Raw genomic sequence first — 27,523 nt, 5'->3', positions numbered from 1 at the left:
AGGTGATGGTTGAATTACTCCTTTAAGGAATGTAGGGATGCTAACAGGTGAAGGAGTGCACTGGAGGTCTAGGGGATAAATTGTACAAAAAGCATGGATGCAGGAGGCGGGATAATCTACAGGCAGATCAGCAAGTAGGCCAATAATCAAAATTAACGTGAGGAACTTGGGGTAGTGGTGAAGGAAATAAATATTAAATAAGCTCCAATTTTATGGACAGCTGGGTGGTGCAGTCGATAGAGTAATGGGTCTGAAGTCAGAAAGACTCATCTTCCTGAGTTCAAATATGGCCCCAGACACTAGCTAGTTGGGTGACCCTGGGCAAGTTACTTAACCCTGTTTGTCTCAGTTTCCTCAACTATAAAGTGAGCTGGAGAAGGAAATGGCAAAGCTCTCCAGTATTTTTGCCAAGAAAGCTCAAAATGGGGTCACAAAAGTCCTACACGACTGAAAATGACTGATAAACAACAAATTTTATGTCAGGCGCCATGCTAAATGCTTTTACAGATATTGTCCAATTTGATCCTCACTTCAACCCTGGGAGGCAGGTGCTATTGTTATCCTCACTTCACAGCTGAAGAAAATGAGGAAATGCCCAAGGTCACACAATAGGTGTGCTGGTATCTGAGCCACATTTGAACTCAAGGTCTCCTGACTATAGACCTAGTGCTCTATCCACTGTGCCACTTAACATCTCTGTAATGTGAATTTGTTGGATTTTATTACAATCAAAATGGTTTTGATGGGGCACTTGGGTGCCTATGCCTGGACCCCAGTTCCAAGACCATATTTCTCTCTAGCCTCAAAACACTCTCCCTGGCAATTTCTCCCCAGCCGAAGGACACTGTGCCTAGCAATTACGCATGAGTGGGCCCCAGCAAAGTACTTATCTCTTTCCCTGGTACAGTAACAAACTTCATCTGTAGGAATCATTAGTTTGAACTGGCTTTGTACTGGCTCATAAAGATATTCAGTACCCACTGGACTATCTGTACCAACTCCCTACCTCATTATATGCATCCTGTACTCCTCATTATGTGTATCCTAGACTTTAATACATACACACACACTCCCTACATCTATCTTGTCAAACAAGACATTTATTGGTGGCAGACTGGGCAATCTTCAATCGGCCCTGACTGCAAGTTAACTTAGTGACACAGAAGACCAAAAAACACACCTCCCTGTGGCCCTGCCTTGGTCTCTACCTGGTAAACTCTGAGTAGATACAGAAAGTGCATGTTCCTTTAAAAACTGACCACTCCTTAACCACTCTCTAATCCTGCTCTGAATCATCTAGTTAACATAATTGGCACATGTTTTACTATAGTTTATCCTATATAAACTTTAACTGTATCCCTCTAAGTTTGCAGGTTCCTAAAGAACTTTTGCATGCTGAATAGCGTAACAAAAATCTTTTGCCAACTTGACTTAAAGATTGCTTGAGTCTGTGAATTCATTCCAGATGACCCTGTCCCATACTTCACTCCTTGAGGACTGAACCTCTCTGACTGCATAAGTTTCTTACCAAAAACTATTCAAAAAGAAAAATAAACCATAAGACTTCTCAAGTGATTTTTCAATCAACACATAAGCAATTAACTTTCAAGAGAATTCACTCAAATAAATTGTTTAGTTTATTTTCTAATTTTGACTGATTTGCCTCAAAGTCTAAAGAAATCTTTGCTGGCTTCATGTTATATATGTATAGGTCTATACAGCTTATAGATATAAATATGCGTTCTATATATAACATCGCTATAGATAGAGATAAGGATAGAAATAGATAGAGATCAAGAGAGAGATGACATAGATGTAGATGTAGATAAAGATAGTTATCTGGATAGAGATAAAGGTGGAGCTGGGGATGAAGAGAGAGATAGAGGAAGCTGTAGATGTAGACAGAAGCCTGTTCAGGGCAAAGTCTTTAACTCTCATTCTCAGTGCCAGGCTGGGTGCTCAGAGGGAAGACAACTACTACTACCCTCATTATTCTAGGGGTAACCTGAGCTGATGGGGTTTCTCATATGTCACTCACATGGCTCCCCCACCTCCGCCACAGTGCTTCGAGTTAACTATCAGCCAGACTTAACTTTTAGAAAGGGTATTTACTAACCACATTTAGCAAGAAAAATTGTTACCAAAATATCCCCTTAGACTGAGGATACACTCTCTCCATGTTGTCCCTGGGGAGAGTAGTCTCAAATTTAGATACTAAAAGGGCCAAGGGTCAACTCATATTTACTGGAAGTAATAGCCTTGGTGGAGATGACTACCAAAGCTTCTCTTCCAACCCTTTGGAATTTGACCTTCTCCCAACTCCCAAATGCAATTTCCTCTTAGGAGAATTCACTGCTCTAATGATGCAAACAAACTCTAAATTAGGAAGTGAAAAAAAATATCTATCTTGGCTATTTTTCCTACCAGAAAAATTGGAAATTAACGGTGTGCCTATCAATTGAAGATGACTGAACAAATTATAGTATATTAATGTGATGGAATACTATTGTGCTATAAGAAGTGATGAAGGGGGTAGTTTCAGAAAAATAAAACTGAGATGATTTTTACAAACCAATGCAGATTAAAGTTAGCAGAACCAGGAGATTGATTTATACAACAATATTGAAAAGATAAACAACTTTGAAAGACTTGGGAACTCTGATCAATCATTGACCACCCATGAGTTCAGAGGGCTCATGATGAAATAAACTGTCCACTCCCTTAGACAGGTGATGAACTCAGAGTGCAGACTGAGACATTTTTGGACATGAGCAATACAGAAATTTATTTTGTTTGACCTGCGAGTTTGTAAAAATTGCTTTGTTTTTTTTTCTTTCTTTCTCAGTGGGGAAAAGGGAAGTCAACAGGAAAAGAAGGAAGATTTTCCATAGATTGAAAAAAGAAATTACAAAAAGAAGAAAAGTCTGTTTCAGAGAGGGAAAAGCACTATCAGAAGCCTCAGGCCATATCACAGAGACCTCTCCCAATAGAAGATGCCTTAGATAATGTACGCCTGATGTAGAGATGGCCAGCTACCCCTGAAGTCGTTGAAGAACACAGAACTCTGCCCTCAGACAGTACCAATGAAGGCCTCACCACTCAGAAGTATACCAAACCTATCTCTGAAACAAAGTCTTCATTTAGAAAATAAGTCTCAGGAAAGAGTAGACAAAGAAAACACAAACTATACTTGGACCTCACGGGAAGCAAACCCAGAAGAAAAGATTAATTTCATGGCATTTACAGGCAATGCCTTAAAGAAAATCACAGACATGCTACAAGCTGTACTGGATTTCCTAAAAGAAATGCAAGAAGACTTTTTAAAAAGATCCTATCAATGAAATAAGAGTGTTAGCTGAAAGAATTGGAAGGAGAATTCCATTTCAGGAGGTGTGAAACCTTTCTTAGTAAAACACTCTTTAAAAAGTAGATTGGAGTAGACAGAGATCAATGACTCCATTAGTCTTTAGTGAATGTCCTTTGTACCTAGACTGTTGCAGCAACCTTCGATTTGGCTTTCTTTTTCCAGTCTCATTCCCTTGCCAATCCATTCTGTATATTTCTAGTGATTTACACTTCCGAAAATATTGCTATAATTATGCCATTTACCCTTTCTGAAATTTCTATAGCTCCCCACTGCCTGCAGAATATAATTTGAACAATACTTTTTAATATTATTAAGGATGCTTCATGATCTATCAGTATTCTTCATCACTCTAACCCAGCCAAGCTCGAGTTCAGTAGAAAGCTGTTTAGTTTCAAGAAAATACTGTTAAGAGCACTTTTGGTCTAAGTTATTTGGAGTATTCTTGGCCAGGTATAGCTTGAACTAGCTGGGTTTTCTGGTTCCTTCCAACTCTGAGTCGGTGATCTAAGATTCTATAACAAATGGGTAGATAAATGTGTACTACTGAGGAGGCAAACTGAACACAAATGATTTCACCTCACTCAGCAATTAGCAAAAGAACAAGCCCTCCCCCTCAAACAATATGGATGAGTTTGACATTTTCGCTCAGAAAAGAAAGATAAAAACAGAGAAATTACCAAACATGGGCATCCAACAAACATGGCTCTGCAGAGCAGCCCAGAAAAGGGAGGTAGCTCTAATTTAGAACGGGCTTTGCTGGAAGGATAGGATACTAGAGAATAAGATCCTTTGCAATGTTTATATATGGACTCTGAAATGTAAATTTAAGACTACCAAATCAAAACCATTTCTCAGTAATCAAATGGGAAAAACAAGGACATTTCTGAAAGTCAAGTCAAATTTTATCCTATCAGAGTAATTAAAACAACAAAAATTTGACTTTTGAGAAAAAAATCATCACTTAGCTATTTTATATTCTCATACTAACTTCTGACAATACGTGTGCAATTTTTTTAAATTGCATTAGCGAATACAAACTTATAAACATAGTTGAAGTACAGCTGTATGCCTGATACATATATGACATCAGATTGTTTTCTTTTTATATATGAAAGAAATCGGATTATATAAAGAAAACAAAATCAGCAGGAAAAGCCCTATGATAATGTATTGAGACTTTGCTAATAGTCACTTTAATCAAGGGTGATGTTTCATAAATGTGTTTCCTTTTGTAATAATTCCTGACAAGAGGTTGGCTGGCCATTAATACCCCTGGAACTGGTAGTTCTTTCTGGTTTGAGAAGGGAGGAAATTAATGAAAGATTAGCCCCTGGTGGAAGGTGGAAGTTCTCACATTGGGGATTCCCAGTGAGAACAAGGAGAGGTGGCAGTTATGCTAAGGCAGCAGCACAATCATGGAGGACCATGACCAATTCACCTGGAGTTCTTTACTCCAAGACCATGAGAAGTGAACTTTATATTGATACACAGAAAAATACGACTTCGAAACAAAACAAAGAACAGATGTTACAGCTGGTCACAGGAGTACTGAGATGAACAGATAGAGCAAAAGGATGGTCCCTACCCAGCCTCTGCCTTACTTATATTTAACCACGTGTTTAAAAATTGCTAGAAAAACACATTTAGCAGATTTTAAATGAACTTTCATAAATACCTGTGAATGAACCCATCTTTAAATTGTCTGATGTCCTTTGTTTACAACAACAGCAAAAAGCTGGTGTGGTAGACTAAGGAGCTAACACTCAATTCCTTGTTAGAAAGTTGTTAAAGAGTTTTACTCTCTAACTGGGGGCATAAGCATGAGCTATTTCATAACAACCTTTCTTATGGGCAGAATGACTATGAATGTGAGTCCCCCACTTTTTTTTTTAATAAACCTGCCTCATAGAGATGAGCCAAGGTTAAATTTTATTGGCAAAATCTGATTATGAAGATAAAATTCAAGATTTAGTTACAAACATCTCTGTCTTTTCTTTCAAAAATCTCAAATCAATTCTAATAATGACATAAATCCTGAATTTTTCCAATAACTATTCTCTGTTCCTGAATTTGTAAATACAGGGAAGAGTCAAAGGCCTAAAGCTTTTCAATAGACATGCATACAAGATCTTATATTCCTTTATTCTTATGCAAAGTGACTAAATTCTAAAGTCTCTTCTAACAGTTCACAAACTTTACATCATTCATTATTTCCTACACTTTCCTGAAATGATTCATGCTCCAAATCTTACATTTAATTGTAAAGTTCAATAAGCCCTCATCAGGATATATTACTCTATTATTATAAAGACAGAATTCCCATCAGTACCAAATATATCTGTCATCTACTGTCAAATGAGTAGATTTCAATCAAAGTTTTAGAGACTATTTCTTCACATGTCCCCTCCCACTCTTTTTCCAGAATAGTTCCACCATTGCCATGAGGAACTGCCCTGCTGCTATGATGTAGAACTACATGGGAAAGAGAAACTTTTTTGCTGATATTGGACTACCCCTGAAGTCTTAACTTTGCTCAAATATTTTAGTTAGCTACTTCTCTGATTAAGGATTCTGAAACAGGTAATTTAGTTTAAACATATGAATGGGACAGATAATTGTGAAGACTTCACAGGGTATGTCTAATGGAGAGGTTTTGGGATTTGGCCTTGTAATTTTGAGAAGGCATGCCCTTCCCCCCCTCTCTCTCAGATGTTAGAAGATAATGAACTTCCTGTGAGCTATTTGTTCTCTGTTCCAGGAAGGGTCAATCCTTCCCCCACCCCATTTCTTCTCCTAGACTTTCAGACGCCACCCTGGCAGTTGAGTTCTAATAGGGAAAAACCTGAATGGACCGGATCAATCTTGGTCCTCTGTGCACCTAGACTGTAAGCCCACCTCCCAGCCAATGGTGAGAAGGGATAGAGGTGGGTGGGAATCTTTTCATTAAGACTATAAATTAAGGCAGGTTCCCTTTTACCTCACCTCCTCCATTATGGAGGTGTGCCCAAATCTTGCAAGGTTTGTAGAATAAATTTACTTTGTTTCTCCTAAGGATGTCTCTCCTATTATTTAAAAATTCTGTCCCATACACATATCACAAGTCAGAGGAAGAACAGGAAGACCATTAGATTTTGAGATTCTGGTTTAAATAAAGATTATATAACATATTAGTAGAGGAAACAGCTTCTAGTGTAAAGAGACCTAGACTTGTACTCAGGAAGACTTGCACCTCAAATTCCACCTGTGACACTCTCTAGCTGTGATCCTTTTCAAATCTCTTGTCTCAAGCAACTCTAACTCCTTAGAATTTAGCTAAGGCACAAATGTGTTGTGACTTGTTTCAATGGAAGTATACTACACTAGAAGTTCCCCATGCTGACAAAAATCACAAATCCTCCTTTCAATGAAGACACTATTTAAAAAATAAATCTGGTCAAATTCAAAGGACATGGTATCACAATGTGACTACATCAGAAAACTATGTAATATCTGTAATACTAAGTATTCTGTGAAGTACGTCCCTAATCTTCCCTCACAGTCTGAAAGGAGTAAGATCATGGACCAGTGGTCCAGCTTGGATGAAATACTCTCTCTGAGGCCCTCCTAGTTCTCTTCCTCCCTTTAGATAGAATGGGGAGAGGTTAACCTCTGGGACTTATGCTCAAAACCCCAGCTGCACGCTTGTACCAAAGGCTTATTCTTCCAGGAGAAATTTGAGTGAACATTAAATGTAAGTTTTAGGGATCTACTTGGAGACTTATACAATAACTCATAAAATTAAAATGTAACTTGATAGACCCCAGGGAGGCCCTTTAACTTTGCAAACTAGAACAACAGGGTTATAGTGCAATTTGTAAAATGCAAAGTCTCTCAGAGAAAATAATAATTATACCTAGCATTTATATAGCACTTTAAGGTTTGCTAAGTATGCACATTATTAATTCTTATTAATTAATTATTAATATTATAAATTAATTTTATTATTAATTATTTATTATTAGTTAATTTTATCTAGTTTTATCCTCCCAACAACTGTTGTGAACAACTACTATTATCCTCATTTTACAGATAATAATCTAAGGAAAACCAAGGTTAAGTGACTTGTCCAGGTTCACACAGCTAGTAAGTATCTGAGAGTGGATTTCAACTTAGATTTTCCATTCAAGATTCAATGCTCTATCTGCTATTCCATATTAGAGAGATGTTCTTCCACGCACACGCTAATTTTGAGTAATTACATGCTTACAGGCAATAGGAACAAACTAAGTTATTAAAAAGAGAGAGAGTGAGAATTAAGCTTACAAACTAATAGCCTACCAGTAGTGGTAGAAAGCAAAATGCAGTCCCAGTTGCTAAAGTCTCATCTGTCTGCCATGGACAGTAATGCTCTTCTCACCAAGGGGACCCTCATTATTTTCTACCCCCTTAAAACAATATCTGTTCTGTTTCTCAGTTTCTGTCCTTTAGTTCTTTGTCTGCTCCATTCTCCACTCTCTCAAATTTCACACTTTTATCACAAACTCCATAGGCAAGACTTTGAACTTCTTTCTCTCGACTCTCGCCCTGTAGTTATCTCATTAATCCCTGAAAGATTGCTAGAAGGGCCTACACACCTATGGAATTCAATATGCTTACCCCCTTGGGTATGTGAGGATTCAATTGACGAGGCAATGGGAAGTCATAGAGTAATACAAGGAATTTACTCCCAAGAAATCACTATTTGATATTATCCATGCTATGTCATTGCAATGTGAGAATTATTCACCTTTCAACCTGGTTTCTAAAGGATAGATGCATCTACACGCTGACTTGAAAACATGCAGGGTGGGCCTGAGAAAAATAATTTTGAAACCTTCTTTGTAAGCAGGTTAGAACTGAGGTCAGTTTATACAGCATTGTGGAAAATCTCCTTAATATTCTGCCTATATTGGTGATTGGGAAAAGGGGGTGAGAAGACTCCTGTTATTGGAGCTACTGCCTTGTAATGAACACAGTAGCGAGTTAATATTTAGTTAAAGGCAAATTTTCATACCTGGGCACAGAGAATAAAGGCACAGTATTTAGCTATAAATCATGAGTCTAGGATAGAAAAAGGTATAAAACAATTAAGAAAAACCAGGACTGCATCTAATAGAAGCAAATGGCACACTACTTGGAAACATAATTCATTACAGCTTCCAATTAAAGGCAGTGAAATAAGCTTTATTTTTTGTTAACTATTCATGAAATTTTCCATTTGGGAGAAGAAATTTGTAGCACATATCTGCACTAAGTGGAAGTTTGGCTTTAAATTTTCTACAGACAGCACAACAAGTAGGTGAGAGGTACATGAAAGATGCTAATAAAGGGGGGATGGCATTGGTAAAATAAAAATGGTGAGAAGACTCATGAGATATACACCAAACAAACTGTTGTAAAATTAATAATTTAACATATAATTATAATACAGCATCTTGTTTTCTTAATAATCTTTAGGCAGCTAAGTGGCACAGTGAATAGAGGGACCAGCCAGGAGTCAAGAAGTTCGAATTAGCCTCGTACACAGTAGCTGTGTGACCTGGGACAAGTTATTCAATCCTATTTGCCTCAGTTTCCTCATCTGTAAAATGAGCTGGAGAAGGAAACGGCAAACCACTTCAGTACCTTTGCCAAGAAAATCCCAAATGGGGTCATGAAGAGTCAGACATGACTAGAATGACTACAGAGCAGCGACAATAACATAATATTTAACACTTTCCTAACAGTCATCTATACTTCAAAATCCAATTGCAAAAATAGCTCTGAGGAGTACTTACCAACAAATAGCTGACTGTTGAGTTGTAAAAGGATATGTCCATCAACTGGAGCAGGCTGTGATTTTGGTGGGAGCTGATCCACTTGAAGCAATGCTTCTTTAATATTTCTTTCAGCTCTGACATAGTGCCACTGATTGTCATTTAGGTGAGCAGGTGATTGCACCATAACTTCAAATGGTCCATTCCCCACATCAAATGAAAACATTACTTCAGCTGGAGCTAGAAATGGCAGAGGTGGCAGTGGCTCAAGTTATTTCACATAGATAAGAATTTCATATCTTAAATCATAAGAGGACCCTAATCCAACAGAATACAGATTGTGCTATTCCTGAGCGGGATGGGGAGGGGAGTTAAAACACAGGAAAAGCATCCTGGGACAGGGAAGTCAGTCTTTCTTATGGAAAAGACTGCTTCCAGAAAGGGTGTATTCAGATTTCATTCATTACTAAAAATATCCACTTGTCATTAGCATGAATATAAATAAGATTTGGGGATTTTATTTAAAGGTAATTCGTGGAAACTAAAGAAATTTGTTTTGGTTTGATAATTTAAAAGAACTTAATTCCACTTAAATGATCTCTCAACAATTTGACTATGAACAGTAGACTATAACTGCATGAAATTTAAACAACTGGTTCACTCAGTCAAAAAAAAAAACCCCAAAACAAAAGAATTGTCAATGCATTGTTACAAAAAATCATTTAAAAATCAGCTGTAGTCTGAAAGGAATAGATAGTTTTCTTAATCAGTACCAAGTGTGGATAATGAAAAGGATAGATGTCACTGTAAGACTGAGATGATTTTCATAGAATATCAAGTGCTCAATGGCAAACTACTTTATTTCCTTTCTTGACTCTTAAATCTATAAAATTCTTTACTTATAAGTACATAATTAACAAATGCTAAAAGAGAAGGAATACTTTTAAAATTAGGTTAGCTAAGGGGCTGGCTTCCCAATAAAGTGAATCCTCTAGCAAATACCCTTTTGAAAGTATGGGACTTACAATGTAGCTCTATCCTTATAAAGTCTTTAATCCCCAGGTTCTCTAAAAAGACACCTGATGAAGCTGTAGTCTTAAAAAAAAAAGACACATCTGCACTAAGTTCTCCATGGAAGGTAGGAAAATGAAGGTATGATGTCTCAGTATTGAAGGAAGCTGAATTCCAAAATGATCCTGTTACATCAAAGAAAAGATAAAAGGGAAAATGGAAGAAAAAAAAGGAAAACAAATTTAAGATTCAAAATAATACAGTTATATATGATTAACATTTCTAGCATTTTTAGTGTTGCACACCTACAAAAAACACTAATTAATTTTTCAGTATTCTAATTTCATAAGCCTGTGTCACACTGAATAGCAAAACCAGTGTACCTTTAAATAACCTCCCCATGCCTCAGTTTCTTCATATAGAAAGTGGAGTTGAACTAGGTGACCACTAAAGTTTTTCTAATTTTAAATCTTTTCATTGTTAATTCTGTTAAAGACTCAACATATGTATAGTAAAAATGTCCGACTAAGTTCCTTTGATACTCATGGGCTTCTTTCTAACTGAAAACTATAAGTTCAGTCGCATACAATTTGGCAAATATACAAAGGTTTTTTTTTGTTAACTACAGAAGGAAACTCTTGCTGTGATGATGGGGTACAGGCCCCAAACAGAGACCTTTTTTTCCTAACCCAAAAAGGCCCATTTGTCTATAGGCCCTGGAAGAAAGCCCTACCTTGAATTCTCCTTGAATCTTCCCTGTTTGATCTGGTCTTGGCCTGAGGCTATAGCCTTCCATTATCATTAAGCCCAAATCTCTACCTAAACCTTGGGCTCTATTGTTACTATGGATATGCATGCCTCAGTTACTTCCCAACCCTGACATTCCTTCAGCCACTTCCTGCCCTTAAGCCCATTCCCTTGGTTCCAGAGTCTGACCTTATCTTTGGACTCCTCCTCAAGACCCTCCCTGAGCCCCTCCTCTAGTCACCCCAGCACACCCCTCAATCTCTCCCACAATCTTTTCTGTATTTAAATCTCATCCGGCTTCCAAAAAGGGCACAGATTCCTTAAGAGTCTAGCCTATGGCATGGCTTCTGGAGGATCTGGCCAATATAGCTAATCCCTAATAAACTTTGTCTTTTTTCTTTGGCTAAGAAGGCTTGAGTTGAATTCTTTCGGCAGAACCCAGCATGTCGGTATTTTGGGGTCATGAGCACCCCTAGAAACCTATGGTTCCCTACAATCATCATTTTGCTTAAACCTCTTCAGTGAGGTTTCCCTTCACTACCATATATTACAAAACATTAATAATTTAAACAAATCCTAGTTCCCTAAGGCTCATAGAGATTAAGTGACTTATTCAAGCTCATGAAAGATATGAGATATGTCTTATGTCAGACATCATGATGTCACAGATGCCAGATGCCAGAGCCCAGTGTTCTATGCCCTCTGTTATGCTGACACTTCCTATTTAATTAAAGATCAAGAAAAAAACACACTTCTTTGTGTCTACTCTTAAAATACTGCGAAAATAAAAATCAAAATTGGAAGGAGTCATTTTAATCACTCATATTTATGTCATGGAATTAAAAAAAAAAGACTGCCATGTATTGCCAACTATGATAGCAACAAACTCCATGGAGGGGTGGGAAATAATTTGAGAAAATAAAAAGACTAGGAAATACAATGTTTGTATATAGACATATACATATGTAGTTTTATTATCTTCACTTACTCATACATTCATTTTTATTGCTGGCTATTTGTGGACTCCCTATTGAGAAAACATCGTAGGCAGCTTTGTATTTTATCTTTGCATTGTGTCGCAAAGGAACATGTTGGAAAGCATTATGATAAAATGTAATAAAATATCATGAAATGACAGGAGTGACATTAGACTTAAGATTGAGCTGATATATGGGGAGCATTAGTGGAGTAATGAACTGTGGTTCTGATGAGGGCAGTCTCTGGGAACCCCTTGAACCCTTGAACTCTCCTTGAATCTTGCCACTCGACCTGGCCTTGGCCTGAGGCTATAACCATTAAGCCCAAATGCCTACCTTGCCCAGTCCTCTATTGTCAGCTGTTTCCCACCCTTAATCCTGTTTCCCATCCTTAATCCTGATCAAAATATCTATACCCTAGCTCCGCTACCCCAGCCCTTGATGGGTTGTCATTTCCATATAGCCTTCAGCTATTTCCCCCACCCTGGAGTCTGACCTCGTCCTTAAGTCCCTCCCTAGACCCCTCTTCTGGCCACCCCAGACCACCCCTCAATCCCTCCCACAACCTTTGTGTATATAATCTCCATCTTGCCTCCATGAGGGTGGTCAGAACCAATCTAGCTCAGATGGGTCTGGCCCTTTTTCCTTACAGGCGTCGCAAGGGGTGGGATCTCTCGGGGCAGGCTTATTTGGCTAACTCTTAATAAACTTTATCCCTTCCCTTGGCTGAGAAGGCTTGAGTCGAATTCTTTCGGCAGGACCCGGCGTGTCGGTACTTTGGGGTGTCGAGCACCTCTCACCCCAAACCCTCATCATTTATGGTTCCCTGACTGGGAAGCACTGCTAATCTCAAGTTCTTCTCCAGCCAAGACTGAAGGTATGTGAGCCTCCCCCTCTCCCAATCCCCCTCCTCGCTCTCCAAACATTTTGGATGTGCTTCTCGGGCCTGACCTCAGCAGGTCCCAGTGGGTTGGACAGCTTGGTCCAGTGGTCTCAGTGAGTCGGACAGTCACACTGTCCTGGTCAACCTGACGCTCTCTGGTGGTTCTCGGTGGGTCGGACAGCTTGGTCCAGTGGTCTCAGTGAGTTGGACAGTCACACTGTCCTGGTCAACCTGACGCTCTCTGGTGGTTCTCGGTGGGTCGGACAGCTTGGTCCAGTGGTCTCAGTGAGTCGGACAGTCACACTGTCCTGGTCAACCTGACGCTCTCTGGTGGTTCTCGGTCCACTCGGACAGCTCGGTCCAGTGGTCTCAGTGAGTCAGACAGCCAGGCTGTCGTGGTCAACTCACCTGACGCTATCAGGTGGTTCTCGGTCCAGTGGTCATGTCGAAGGACATGGACGGATGCCCCATCCGGAAGCATGTGCCAGATCCTTTCAATTGTTTCGGCGCTGGGAATTTGGGAAAGTTTCAGGTACCTTCTGTATATTTTGTTTTCTTGTTTTATTTTGTTTGTCTCCCGACAATTACTCCTAACTTCTCCTTTACTAAGGAGGAAGGAATTTCCAGCCGAAGGGACCCCACGCCCTGCCTCTACTGCAGGCCCTGCAACATCTATCACCATGGGCCCTATCCCCAAGGCAATCCCTACTCAGGTTCCAGCCTCGGGCCCTGCCCCCACGGCAATATCTCCTCCCCTAGCCTCTCTCTCTGAGGTAGCACCCACTTGGGTCTCTGGGGTATCTTCCCCTCTGACCTCTACCCCTCCTCAGGTACTAGCTGATCTCCCTTGCCAGGCAGATGCCCTGGCCTTGCAGTCTAATCTACCTCAGCCCCAAGCTCCAGGTCCCACAGTGCCTTCAAGGCTTTTTCCCCTGAGGGAAATGCCTGCCTCCCCTGCTGGGACAAGGAGATTGCATGTTCCATTCTCCATTTCAGATCTCATCCAAATTAAAGAAAAACTGGGGAGATACTCAGAAGATCCCACTAAGTTTACTGAGGGTTTTAGGGATCTGTCCCTGCAATTTGAACTTTCTTGGTGTGATTTGCATATCCTCTTCTCTACCTGTTGTACCACTGAGGAGAAGAGGAGAATATGGGAACACGCTCAAAAATTTGGGGACAGTTTGGCTACCAATAACCCCATAAAATATCCCCCAGGAACAGCTGCTGTTCCAACTAGTGACCCAGGATGGAATTATCAAAGGAGTGAGGATAGAGAAAAGAGAGACCATATGGTAATTTGCCTGTTAGAAGGCCTAAGAACTGCATTTCAAAAGCAAATAAATTTTAAAAAAATTAGGGAGATTACTCAGGGAGAAAAAGAAAACCTTGCCTTTTTCCAAGCCCGGCTAGTAGAAGCTATTAAGAAGTATACAAATTTGGATCCTGATTCTATTGAAGGGGCGGCAATACTTAACATGTATTTCATTAATCAGTCTGCCCCAGATATTAGGAGGAAACTGCAGAAATTGGCAATGGGACCCCAAACACCTCAGGCCCAATTACTGGAGACAGCATTCGGAGTGTTCAATGATAGAGACTTAGTCCAGGCAGAGGAAAAAGCCAGAGACAGAGAACATGCCCAATTCTTGGCGGCTGCCATGGCCAGGAGATTGCCGGAGGGTGCTTCTGGCAACTTTGGCAAAGGGGAAACCTGCTTTCGATGTCACAAGGAGGGTCACTGGTCTAAGGAGTGCCCCTCTAGGGCGCCCCCCTGGAAGAAGCCTCTAGGATCCACGCCTCCAGGACCATGCCCAGCATGTCCCCGAGGCTGGAAAAGTGGTAGAGCCTCCTCCCAGCACCCTGTCCTCCAGTACTCGGGAGGAGGGGAAAGCCTGGGGCTTGGCTGTGCTCCCACTTTCTCCACCTCTCTCGCGGAGCCTTGGGCAAAATCGAGGCAGAAGGTAAGGTTACCCACTTTATCACGGCTATGTTCTCTTGCTTTAACTAGTGGCTTTGGCCCCACATGCCCCTCGACCTATCAGGTCATGGGCATCAAGGATCTGTTGTCTGAACACTCCTTCTCTGGCCCTGCCCCCTTTTGGGGAAGGGACCTGATGGTGAAATTGGGAAGCCAATTTTCTATAGTTAAACCTCATAACTCCCTTTTCCCTCTGTTTCCCAGACCTCCCCATGTTCCCCCAGAGGCGTGGGAGAGGGTTGAGCCAATTGTTTGGGATCAGGGAATTCCTGGGCAAGCTACTTCTGCCACCCCAGCCATAGTTCCCCTCCATTGCCTTCAATATCCAATTAAGCCCAAGGCTTGGGAGGGGCTGCAACCATTAATTGGCACTCAAGGCCCTGACTCACTCCCTCTAGAGTGGGGCCCCTACCCAGCACAAGCTTTTGGGACTTTGAAAACTAAACTGACCACCACTCCAGCATTAGCCTTACCTAATCTAGAAAAACCTTCACTCACTCTGCTGAAGGAAGGAGAGGACAGGCTTTGGGAATTCTAATCCAGTCCTTAGGATCTGACCCCTGTTTTCCAAAACAATTAGATTCTCTGGCTGCTACAGCCATTCCAATTGAGGAAGCTTCTAAGCCTCTAGCAGACCAGCCCCTAGAAGCTCTGCCTTGCCAGAGCACCCTGGAAGCAGAGGGCCACCAGTGCCTGGCTAACCACAGGCTCACCAAACATCAAACCTTGCTCTTAGATATCCCCGACCTAATTTGGATGTGCTACACACTCCTGAACCCTGTCCTTTCTCTGTACTCCTGTACTGTCTGTTTTGTTGTTTGCTTAACTTCCTTGCCAGGTTTGTCTCCTCCAGTCTCCAAGCTATCAACTTCCAGATGACTGTGCACCCCTTGAACTGGACCCATCAAGCCAGCTCTACGCCCCTTGTCAGCAGGAAGCAATTCCAGAAGCTGAGACCTTCGTCCCTGACCCCAAAAGAATTTGGGTCCCATTTGTTTGAGGGGGGAATGATGAGGGCAGTCTCTGGGAACCCCTTGAACCCTTGAACTCTCCTTGAATCTTGCCACTCGACCTGGCCTTGGCCTGAGGCTATAACCATTAAGCCCAAATGCCTACCTTGCCCAGTCCTCTATTGTCAGCTGTTTCCCACCCTTAATCCTGTTTCCCATCCTTAATCCTGATCAAAATATCTATACCCTAGCTCCGGCTACCCCAGCCCTTCATGGTCTGTCATTTCCATATAGCCTTCAGCTCTTTCCCCCACCCTGGAGTCTGACCTCGTCCTTAAGTCCCTCCCTAGACCCCTCCTCTGGTCACCCCAGACCACCCCTCAATCCCTCCCACAACCTTTGTGTATATAATCTCCATCTTGCCTCCATGAAGGTGGTCAGAACCAATCTAGCTCAGATGGGTCTGGCCCTTTTTCCTTACAGGCGTCGCAAGGGGTGGGATCTCTCGGGGCAGGCTTATTTGGCTAACTCTTAATAAACTTTATCCCTTCCCTTGGCTGAGAAGGCTTGAGTCGAATTCTTTCGGCAGGACCCGGCGTGTCGGTACTTTGGGGTGTCGAGCACCTCTCACCCCGAACCCTCATCATTTATGGTTCCCTGAGCCGGGAAGCACTGCTAATCTCAAGTTCTTCTCCAGCCAAGACTGAAGGTATGTGAGCCTCCCCCTCTCCCAATCTCCCTCCTCGCTCTCCAAACATTTTGGATGTGCTTCTCGGGCCTGACCTCAGCAGGTCCCAGTGGGTTGGACAGCTTGGTCCAGTGGTCTCAGTGAGTCGGACAGTCACACTGTCCTGGTCAACCTGACGCTCTCTGGTGGTTCTCGGTGGGTCGGACAGCTTGGTCCAGTGGTCTCAGTGAGTTGGACAGTCACACTGTCCTGGTCAACCTGACGCTCTCTGGTGGTTCTCGGTGGGTCGGACAGCTTGGTCCAGTGGTCTCAGTGAGTCGGACAGTCACACTGTCCTGGTCAACCTGACGCTCTCTGGTGGTTCTCGGTCCACTCGGACAGCTCGGTCCAGTGGTCTCAGTGAGTCAGACAGCCAGGCTGTCGTGGTCAACTCACCTGACGCTATCAGGTGGTTCTCGGTCCAGTGGTCATGTCGAAGGACATGGACGGATGCCCCATCCGGAAGCATGTGCCAGATCCTTTCAATTGTTTCGGCGCTGGGAATTTGGGAAAGTTTCAGGTACCTTCTGTATATTTTGTTTTCTTGTTTTATTTTGTTTGTCTCCCGACAATTACTCCTAACTTCTCCTTTACTAAGGAGGAAGGAATTTCCAGCCGAAGGGACCCCACGCCCTGCCTCTACTGCAGGCCCTGCAACATCTATCACCATGGGCCCTATCCCCAAGGCAATCCCTACTCAGGTTCCAGCCTCGGGCCCTGCCCCCACGGCAATATCTCCTCCCCTAGCCTCTCTCTCTGAGGTAGCACCCACTTGGGTCTCTGGGGTATGTTCCCCTCTGACCTCTACCCCTCCTCAGGTACTAGCTGATCTCCCTTGCCAGGCAGATGCCCTGGCCTTGCAGTCTAATCTACCTCAGCCGCAAGCTCCAGGTCCCACAGTGCCTTCAAGGCTTTTTCCCCTGAGGGAAATGCCTGCCTCCCCTGCTGGGACAAGGAGATTGCATGTTCCATTCTCCATTTCAGATCTCATCCAAATTAAAGAAAAACTGGGGAGATACTCAGAAGATCCCACTAAGTTTACTGAGGGTTTTAGGGATCTGTCCCTGCAATTTGAACTTTCTTGGTGTGATTTGCATATCCTCTTCTCTACCTGTTGTACCACTGAGGAGAAGAGGAGAATATGGGAACATGCTCAAAAATTTGGGGACAGTTTGGCTAGCAATAACCCCATAAACTATCCCCCAGGAACAGCTGCTGTTCCCACTAGTGACCCAGGATGGAATTATCAAAGGAGTGAGGATAGAGAAAAGAGAGACCATATGGAAATTTGCCTGTTAGAAGGCCTAAGAACTGCATTTCAAAAGCAAATAAATTTTCAAAAAATTAGGGAGATTACTCAGGGAGAAAAAGAAAACCTTGTCCTTTTCCAAGCCCGGCTAGTAGAAGCTATTAAGAAGTATTCAAATTTGGATCCTGATTCTATTGAAGGGGCGGCAATACTTAACATGTATTTCATTAATCAGTCTGCCCCAGATATTAGGAGGAAACTGCAGAAATTGGCAATGGGACCCCAAACACCTCAGGCCCAATTACTGGAGACAGCATTCGGAGTGTTCAATGATAGAGACTTAGTCCAGGCAGAGGAAAAAGCCAGAGACAGAGAACATGCCCAATTCTTGGCGGCTGCCATGGCCAGGAGATTGCCGGAGGGTGCTTCTGGCAACTTTGGCAAAGGGGAAACCTGCTTTCGATGTCACAAGGAGGGTCACTGGTCTAAGGAGTGCCCCTCTAGGGCGCCCCCCTGGAAGAAGCCTCTAGGATCCATGCCTCCAGGACCATGCCCAGCATGTCCCCGAGGCTGGAAAAGTGGTAGAGCCTCCTCCCAGCACCCTGTCCTCCAGTACTCGGGAGGAGGGGAAAGCCTGGGGCTTGGCTGTGCTCCCACTTTCTCCACCTCTCTCGCGGAGCCTTGGGCAAAATCGAGGCAGAAGGTAAGGTTACCCACTTTATCACGGCTATGTTCTCTTGCTTTAACTAGTGGCTTTGGCCCCACATGCCCCTCGACCTATCAGGTCATGGGCATCAAGGATCTGTTGTCTGAACACTCCTTCTCTGGCCCTGCCCCCTTTTGGGGAAGGGACCTGATGGTGAAGTTGGGAAGCCAATTTTCTATAGTTAAACCTCATAACTCCCTTTTCCCTCTGTTTCCCAGACCTCCCCATGTTCCCCCAGAGGCTTGGGAGAGGGTTGAGCCAATTGTTTGGGATCAGGGAATTCCTGGGCAAGCTACTTCTGCCACCCCAGCCATAGTTCCCCTCCATTGCCTTCATTATCCAATTAAGCCCAAGGCTTGGGAGGGGCTGCAACCATTAATTGGCACTCAAGGCCCTGACTCACTCCCTCTAGAGTGGGGCCCCTACCCAGCACAAGCTTTTGGGACTTTGAAAACTAAACTGACCACCACTCCAGCATTAGCCTTACCTAATCTAGAAAAACCTTTCACTCACTCTGCTGAAGGAAGGAGAGGACAGGCTTTGGGAATTCTAATCCAGTCCTTAGGATCTGACCCCTGTTTTCCAAAACAATTAGATTCTCTGGCTGCTACAGCCATTCCAATTGAGGAAGCTTCTAAGCCTCTAGCAGACCAGCCCCTAGAAGCTCTGCCTTGCCAGAGCACCCTGGAAGCAGAGGGCCACCAGTGCCTGGCTAACCACAGGCTCACCAAACATCAAACCTTGCTCTTAGATATCCCCGACCTAATTTGGATGTGCTACACACTCCTGAACCCTGTCCTTTCTCTGTACTCCTGTACTGTCTGTTTTGTTGTTTGCTTAACTTCCTTGCCAGGTTTGTCTCCTCCAGTCTCCAAGCTATCAACTTCCAGATGACTGTGCACCCCTTGAACTGGACCCATCAAGCCAGCTCTACGCCCCTTGTCAGCAGGAAGCAATTCCAGAAGCTGAGACCTTCGTCCCTGACCCCAAAAGAATTTGGGTCCCATTTGTTTGAGGGGGGAATGATGAGGGCAGTCTCTGGGAACCCCTTGAACCCTTGAACTCTCCTTGAATCTTGCCACTCGACCTGGCCTTGGCCTGAGGCTATAACCATTAAGCCCAAATGCCTACCTTGCCCAGTCCTCTATTGTCAGCTGTTTCCCACCCTTAATCCTGTTTCCCATCCTTAATCCTGATCAAAATATCTATACCCTAGCTCCGGCTACCCCAGCCCTTCATGGTCTGTCATTTCCATATAGCCTTCAGCTCTTTCCCCCACCCTGGAGTCTGACCTCGTCCTTAAGTCCCTCCCTAGACCCCTCCTCTGGTCACCCCAGACCACCCCTCAATCCCTCCCACAACCTTTGTGTATATAATCTCCATCTTGCCTCCATGAAGGTGGTCAGAACCAATCTAGCTCAGATGGGTCTGGCCCTTTTTCCTTACAGGCGTCGCAAGGGGTGGGATCTCTCGGGGCAGGCTTATTTGGCTAACTCTTAATAAACTTTATCCCTTCCCTTGGCTGAGAAGGCTTGAGTCGAATTCTTTCGGCAGGACCCGGCGTGTCGGTACTTTGGGGTGTCGAGCACCTCTCACCCCGAACCCTCATCAGTTCTATATATTCTATAAGGAAGTAGCGTTGCCACCAGGAAGTTCTAGGGACATCGATTATAAATACAGACGTTTTAGTTTTAAACAACTTGCGCCATATACATTCATGATTCATGATACAATCCTTCTAATTTAAAGGATTTTTCATGGAGAAATAAATGCATTTTTATAAAGGGAAAAAATTGATATCAAAACAATTATTCATTTTATTATAAAAACACAGAATTAAGATCAATATCCACATTCTGCTACTGTGATCTCTTTAAAATTCTTGATTTGATGCCAGTTTACACGACTTGTGACTATTTCAGTTTGTTAATTTATTCTTCCTGGAATTTGATTCAAGACTTTATTCCTTGTTTAGTGGTCCACATATCAGCTAATCAATTCACCAAATATTTACTAATTATTTACTATTTGCCAGGCATTGCAGTAGGTGGTGGGACTAAAAAGATAGAAAAGAAAACAATTGCTCCTACCAAGAAACTTGAATTCTATTGGGGAGGGGATAGTTAAGTGCATAAATTAATACATACAAAGTAATGGGGAGGGAGCTTAACAGTTGTGCAGGTGAGAGAATAAGAAAAGGCTTCATGTGAAACAGAGTTTTGAAGGAAATGAGGCATTCTAAGAGGTAGGGCTGATGTGAAAGTTCTTTCCAGGAAAGGTAGATTGAGGCCAAGATATTAAGTGCTTTAGAATCTTAAATAGACGGGAAGATATTTGATCATAAGGGCAACAAAAAGCTACAGGAACTTATGGAATAACAAGGTCATACCTGTGCTTTTGGAAAAATCCTGTTAGCAGCTGAGTGGAGAATAGATTGGAGAGGGAAGGGTTTTGTAGCGGGGAAACCTATTAGAATGCAACTGAAAAGGTCCAGGGTAGAAACTGAGATGGTCCAGTGTGGTGGCCATGGAAATTAGAGAGGAAATGTACACAAGTGATAACATCAGCAACTGATTGGGGATAATAACGACTTTTGAACATAGTGAGATTGAGATAGTCCTATAATACCCAGCGTGAAATATCCACTCACCAATTGGAGATGCACAACTGAATTTTAAGAGAGATAAGGGCTAGACATATGAGATAGTGAGAGAGCAATGATTAAAAATTTTAAAAAGATATGATTATGGGGGCAACCCCCTGGATATAACAGGAAGGAATTAGATAAAAGGTACATGGCCTTGGAGGGGAGTACGGAGAAAAGGAAGGGAGAACAAGAAATGAGGGCAAAGGGTTTTGAGAAGTACAGAAGGGAGAAAAGAAGTTTGTTATGACTGGCTTATTTTTCAACAAATAGAGATGAAGTTTTTGCTGTTGTTTTGGGCTTTCAGACACTTCATGACCCTATCTGGGGTTTTCTTGGTAATGATACTGGAGTGCTTTGCCATTTCCTTCTCCAGCTCATTTTACAGATAAGGAAACTGAGGCAAACAGCATTAAGTGACTTGTTCAGGGTCATACAGCTAGTAAACATCTGAGGACAAATTTGAACTCAGGTCTTCCTGGCTCAAGGCCCAGTGCTTTATCCACTGTACCACCTAACTGCCCATGAAACGAAGTACTTGGCTGAAAGGGTGAGAATGAGTGGGATGGAGATGTCAAAGTCAAATAGAAACAGGGGCCAATAAACTGTGCCTAAAGATCTCTGTAGGCTGCACACTCACTTAGTTCTAAAACATAATATCTATGTTTTATTATATTTTTATTTCATTAAATTTTGCCAATTATATTTTAATCTAGTTCAGGCCATACTTTTGAGTATTACGTGCCACAAGTTTTTACCTGAGAGCTGCATGTTTGACACCCTCGTGAAAGAAGCTTGAGAAAGGATAAGAAAGTTTGGAACAGTTTTTGGTGAGTGGGATAAAGAAAAATGGGGGAGACATAGAGCCAACTTGGCAGAGTAAAGGCAGAGACTCTTCCCTTCCAAACACCTTTAAAAATGACTTTAAACAAATTTTAGAGCAGCAGAACGCACAAAAAGACAGAGCGAAATAATTTTCCAGCTGAAGACAACTGGCAAGGTTGGCAGGAAAGGTCTTTTGCACCAGGGCAAGAAAGGAGCACAGTCCAGCATAAGCCTCACCACTGGAGACTAGACAAGAAGAAACCAGGAGCAGGCCTCGGAGAGACTGAATCAGTGGCAAGTTTCCAGATCTCTCAGCCCACAGATGCCAAAGACAACTTAGCAAGTCAGCAGGAAAGATCTGTCACACCTGGGTGAGAGTGGTGCAGAGTCCAGCGCAGACCACACTAGCACAGCCCTGGTCCGGGGAAACCAAGAGCAGGCCTTGGGAGTCACTAAATCATCAGTGGTAGGCTGCTTCTAGAAGTTGTCAGGCCACAGACCACAAGAAGATAGAACTGGTCAGAAGGAGATTACAAGGGTCTCTTTGCTAGCCACAAGGTAGAACTCTGTTGCTTTGCCCATACTTGGACCTGGGGTGTAGTTCCAGGTGGCAGTCCCAGGACAAGGAGGAGCACTAGCACACCAGAGTTTGTTGCCACAGTGGAGAGGGGACCCTCCTCACAGTTTCAGGGTAGAAAAGAGTGTTTGTGGTCATTCATAGACCAGAGTATAGGCCGGGAAAGTAGTAAATACCTCTCCTTACATCATACTACCTTGGAAGAACTGAAAACATACAGGTTCCTAGAATTATCTCTGAAAACAGCTGCACAAAAACCACAAAGCTTGGGACAATGTGCCCTGCACCCTGGAAGCAGAGCCCTATTTAAAAAAGTTAAAGTCAAGTAATAGGCTGGGAAAATGAATAAACAACAACAAAAAAATTGGCCATAGAAACTTACTATGGTGACAGGGAAAATCAAAACACATTCAGAAGAAGATAACAAAGTCAAATCTCCTACATCCAAAGCCTCCAAGAAAACTATGAATTGGTCACAGGCAATAGAAGAGCTCAAAAAAGATTCTGAAAATCAAGTAAGAGAGGTAGAGGAAAAATTGAGAAGAGAAATGAGAGTGAAGCAAGAAAATCATGAAAAACTAGTCAACTGCTTAGGTAAAGGGAGACCAAATAAAAAACAGTGAAGAAAATAACACCTTAAAAAACAGACTAGGCCTAATTATGAAAGAGGTACAAAAAGCCAATAAGGAGAAGAATATCTAAACAAGCAGAATTGGTCAAATGGAAAGAGGCAAAAAAAATCACTGAAAAAAAAAAAACTCCTTAAAACACAGATTTGGTCAAATGGAAAAGGAAGTATAAAAAGCTCACCAAAGAAAATAATTCCTCAAAAATAGAATAGATCAAATTGATGGTAATGACTTTATGAGAAATTAAGAAACAATAAAACAAAACCAAAAGAATGAAAAAATAGAAGATAATGTGAAATACCACATTGGAAAAGCAACTGATCTGGAAAATAGACCTAGGAGAGATAACAAAAAATTCTTGGACTACCTGAAAGTCATGATCAACAAAAGAACCCAGACAAGATCTTTCAAGAAATCATCAAGGAAAACTGCCTTGATACTCCAGAACTGGAAGATAAAACAGAAATTGAGTCTACTGATCATCTCCTGAAAGAGGTCCCAAAACAAAAACTCCCAGGAATATTGTAGCCAATTTCCAGAGCTCCCAGGTCAGGAAGAAAATATTGCCAGTATCCTAAAAGAAACAATTTGAGTTTTGTGGAGCCACAGTCAGACTAAAACAAGATTTAGCAGCATCTACGTTAAAGGATCAGGGAGCTTAAAATATGATATTCCAGAGGGCCAAGGAGCTAGGATTACAACCAAGAATCACCTACCCAAAAAAAGATGAGTATAATCCTTCAGAGGACAAAACGAACATTCAGTGAAAGAGAGGACTTTCAAGCATTTCAGATGAAAAGACCAGAGCTAAATAGAAAATCTGACTTTCAAATACAAGATGCAAAAGAAACATAAAATGGTAAACAGGAAAGAGAAATCCTAAGGGATTTGATAAGGTCCAGGGGTCAGAAACCTGTGGCCAGGAGGCTACATGTGACTTCTGGGTCCTCAAGTGTGGTTCTTTGACTGAATCCAAACTTCAGAGAACAAAACTCCTTAATAAATGGATTTCTTCTGTGAAGTTTGGATTCAGTCAAAGAGCTTCATTGAGGACCTAGAGGGCCACATGTGGCCTCAAGGCCACAGGTTCCCCATCCCTATTAAACTATTTATATTCCTACATGGGAAAATGTTATTTATAACTCCTAAAAACTTTCTCATTATTAGGGCTATTAGAAGGAGTATACATAGATAGAAAGCAGAGGTGCGAACTGAATGTGATGGTATGATTATCTAAAAAAAAATTAAGGGATGAGAAAGAACAAGGCACTGGAAGAAGGGGAAAGGGAGAGATAGAATGGGATAAATTCTCTGACATAAAAGAGACCTGAAAGAGATTTTACAGTGGAGGGGGAAATGGAGGATGCAGGGAGGAGAGCACACGAACCTTGTTCTCATCAAAATTAGCTTAAAGAGGGAATAATATACACACTCAGTTGGGTATAGAAATTATCTTACTATACAGGAAAGTAGAAAGGGAAGGGGATAAGAGAGAGGTAGAGGAGCTGAAAGAAGGGAGGGCAATTTGGGGAAGGTAAAATCAGAAGCAAAACATTTTTGAGAATGGACAGAGTAAAAGGAAAGAGAGAGTAAGGTAAACAGGGGGGGGGAAATAGGATGGAGTGAAATACATAGTCAATAATCTTCACTGTCGAAAAAAAATTACATTGAGTTTCTCTGATAAAGATTTCATTCTCAAACATAGAAAACTGAGTCAAATTTGTAGAAATAAAAGCCATTTCTCAAATGATAAATGATCAGAGGATTTGAATGGGCAATTTTCAGACACAGTAATCAAAGTCATCTATAATCATGTGAAAAAAAGTGCTCCAAATCACTATTGATGAAATGCAAATTAAAACAACTCTGAACTATTACCTCACATCTGTCACACTGGCTATATGACAAAAAAGGAAAATGACAAATGTTGGAGAGGATATGGGAAAATTAAATCACTAATGTACTATTGGTGAATTTGTATACTAATTCAACCATTCTGGAGAACAATTTGAAACCTACACCCAAAGGTCTATAAAACCACACATATCCTTTGGCCAAGCAATACCATGATCAGATTTGTATTCCAAAGAGACAGAAAACAAAAAGAAAATGGACCTATGTGCATAAAAATACCTATAGCAGTTCTTTTGGTGGCGGCAAAGAATTGGAAATTGAGGGGATGTTCATCAATTCAGGAATGGCTGAACAAGCTGTTGTATATGATCGCGATGGAATGCTACTGTGTTTTAAGAAATCATGAGCAGGGTGCTATCAGAAAAAACAAGGAAAGACATGAACTTATGAAAAGTGAAACGAGCAAAAGCAGGAGAACACTGCACATAGTAACTACAATATCGTATGATTATCTACTATGAATAATTTAGCTATTCTCTGCAACACAATGATCCAAGACAATTCTATAGGGCTTAAGATGAAAGGTGCTCTCCATCTCCAGAGAAAGAACTCATTTTAGAGCCTGAATGCAGATCAAAGGGGCTTTTTCTTTATTTTTCTTGTGATTTTTTTGGGTGTGTTTTCTTTCAAAGAATGGCTTACATGGAAATGTATTTTGCATGACTCTACATGTATAACCTATGTCAAATTACTTGCCTTCTCAACAAAGGGTGGAGGAAGAAAGGAGAGAATTTGGAACTCAAAATTTGAAACAAAAGAACTTTATAATTGTTTTACGAGTAATTGTGAAAAAATAAAATATTAATTAAGATTTAAAAAGAGGTGAGAAAGTAAAAAAGAAGAAATATTTAAAACATATGATTCATAGTATGCATTGACAAATCAAAATATAAAGCACTATATCAATACACATTATAGTCTTTCTGGGGGTTGATACTTAAAATATTAAAAACGTATTAATTTTTGAGACAACTGAGTAGGTATTTCTTTTTCATCTCAGTTCTTCACTGTCTGAACAATTTAGTCAAAGTCTCTATCTTCTGAACAGTCAAAGTATGGCTTGGGCTCATTCATTGGGCTACTGTCATCTTATCTGAGTTTTTTTTCAAAGGTCACCTTTTGCTAAGAAAATATCTCCTGGATCCAGTAGTTCTGAACCTCTTGAATGATCAAGGTAAACACACACACACACACACACACACACACACACACACACACACACACATCTCAGGATCGCTGTTCAAGGACCCACACTCAGGGAAATAAACACAAAAAAGAAGAGGTAGCCAGAGACTTGAGTTTCAACATCAGGCACATATAGACAGCATATGTCATAATGTAGCATATGATACAGCATGATATAACATGGAGGCCATGATAGCTGCCAGAAGGCGAGGTTATCTCCACCCCCAGACAGAAGTCTAAGGATAGGCTGGAAGATTCCTCATATGTTTGACAGATAGGAGGGTGACTGCAAAAGTTCTCTCTCATTTTAAAATGTACAGAGTGGGCAAGCTTTTTAATCTAAATGGCTAGTCCTTTGATATTACCATCTCCTACACTTGACAATAAGGTGTGGATCATGGCATTAATAAGAAAACTGTATCATGATTCCAAAGTGCGAGTCAAAAGGGACCAATTTACAGGTTGTTACATCATCCCAAAGCGTATGTCCTTCAATCCCAACTCAGATCACAAGTCTCTCTGGAAGTGAGTTGAACTTTGGGTACAATAGATAAGGTGAGGATGCCACAATCACCCATATTACACACTCATACTAGTTAAATACTTGCTTTTCCAGTGATCACCTTGGGAGTACTTTTAGTACATTTGTCCATATCCTCAGTTCTGGAAAATATCTTTGAGAATCCAGGAAAACCATTGTCCTTCTGCCAGTACCTCAGGCTAAATACAATTACATTTTCTAACATTCATTTTAAAAAAAAATTCTGAGTTCCAAATTTTCTCCCTTTTTCCTTCTCTTCCCCCTTCCTGAAAATGATAAGCAATTTGATATAGGTTACAGATGTGCAGTCATGTAAAACGTATCTCCACATTAGACTAAGGAATTTCAACAAAGCATATGTAACAGTTATTAATGACCATTTCAGTGACATGTAAAGAATACCATAAGTCTGTTCAACAAAGTTCTTAGACAACCTTCTAATTGTTTATCAAAGAACAACCTTCTAATTGTTGTGAATACTTAGAACAAACACAGCTGATGGGCCTGTAGATTATATTCCCCCTAAATACAAATTTAAATCAATTGTACGCACAACATTTTAAAGTTCTCATGAAATAAAATAATTTCTCAAAAAAAGGAAAGTAAAGGAAAAATAAGTTTTCCTCTTATAAGGATGTGGAACTCTTCTAATAGGAATCTGGGATCAATTAGAAGTCAACATTTTTCCCCTCAGGTAAGAAACTGAAACATTTCATGTGAAAATATGGGCTCCCTTAACACATGGAGCAACCGATACATTCCCCCAATTAAAGCCTTCATAGGATAATTAAGATGGAGGTTAAGATAAAATTTGTACAGACGTCACTGTAACACAT

The 27,523-nt window shown here is 41.4% G+C and overlaps 1 protein-coding gene across 6 annotated transcripts in view; it reads right to left on the bottom strand.

Moving 5' to 3' along the window:
- CNTNAP4 (contactin associated protein family member 4) overlaps positions 1-27,523 on the bottom strand; it is a 419,915-nt gene that overhangs the window by 38,776 nt on the left and 353,616 nt on the right. For all 6 annotated transcript variants that reach the window (XM_036741850.1, XM_036741849.1, XM_036741851.1 and 3 more), the window contains 2 exons: positions 10,167-10,337; positions 9,163-9,381 (listed from right to left, as the gene is read on the bottom strand). In XM_036741850.1, coding sequence (XP_036597745.1) covers positions 9,163-9,381; positions 10,167-10,337 — 390 coding nt within the window. The remainder of the gene's footprint in view (positions 1-9,162; positions 9,382-10,166; positions 10,338-27,523) is intronic.

Source organism: Trichosurus vulpecula, chromosome 1 (assembly GCF_011100635.1).
Source record: "Trichosurus vulpecula isolate mTriVul1 chromosome 1, mTriVul1.pri, whole genome shotgun sequence".
Taxonomy (NCBI): domain Eukaryota; kingdom Metazoa; phylum Chordata; class Mammalia; order Diprotodontia; family Phalangeridae; genus Trichosurus; species Trichosurus vulpecula.
Note: the sequence above shows the minus strand (reverse complement) of the source record. Positions and strands in the feature narration are given on the sequence as shown.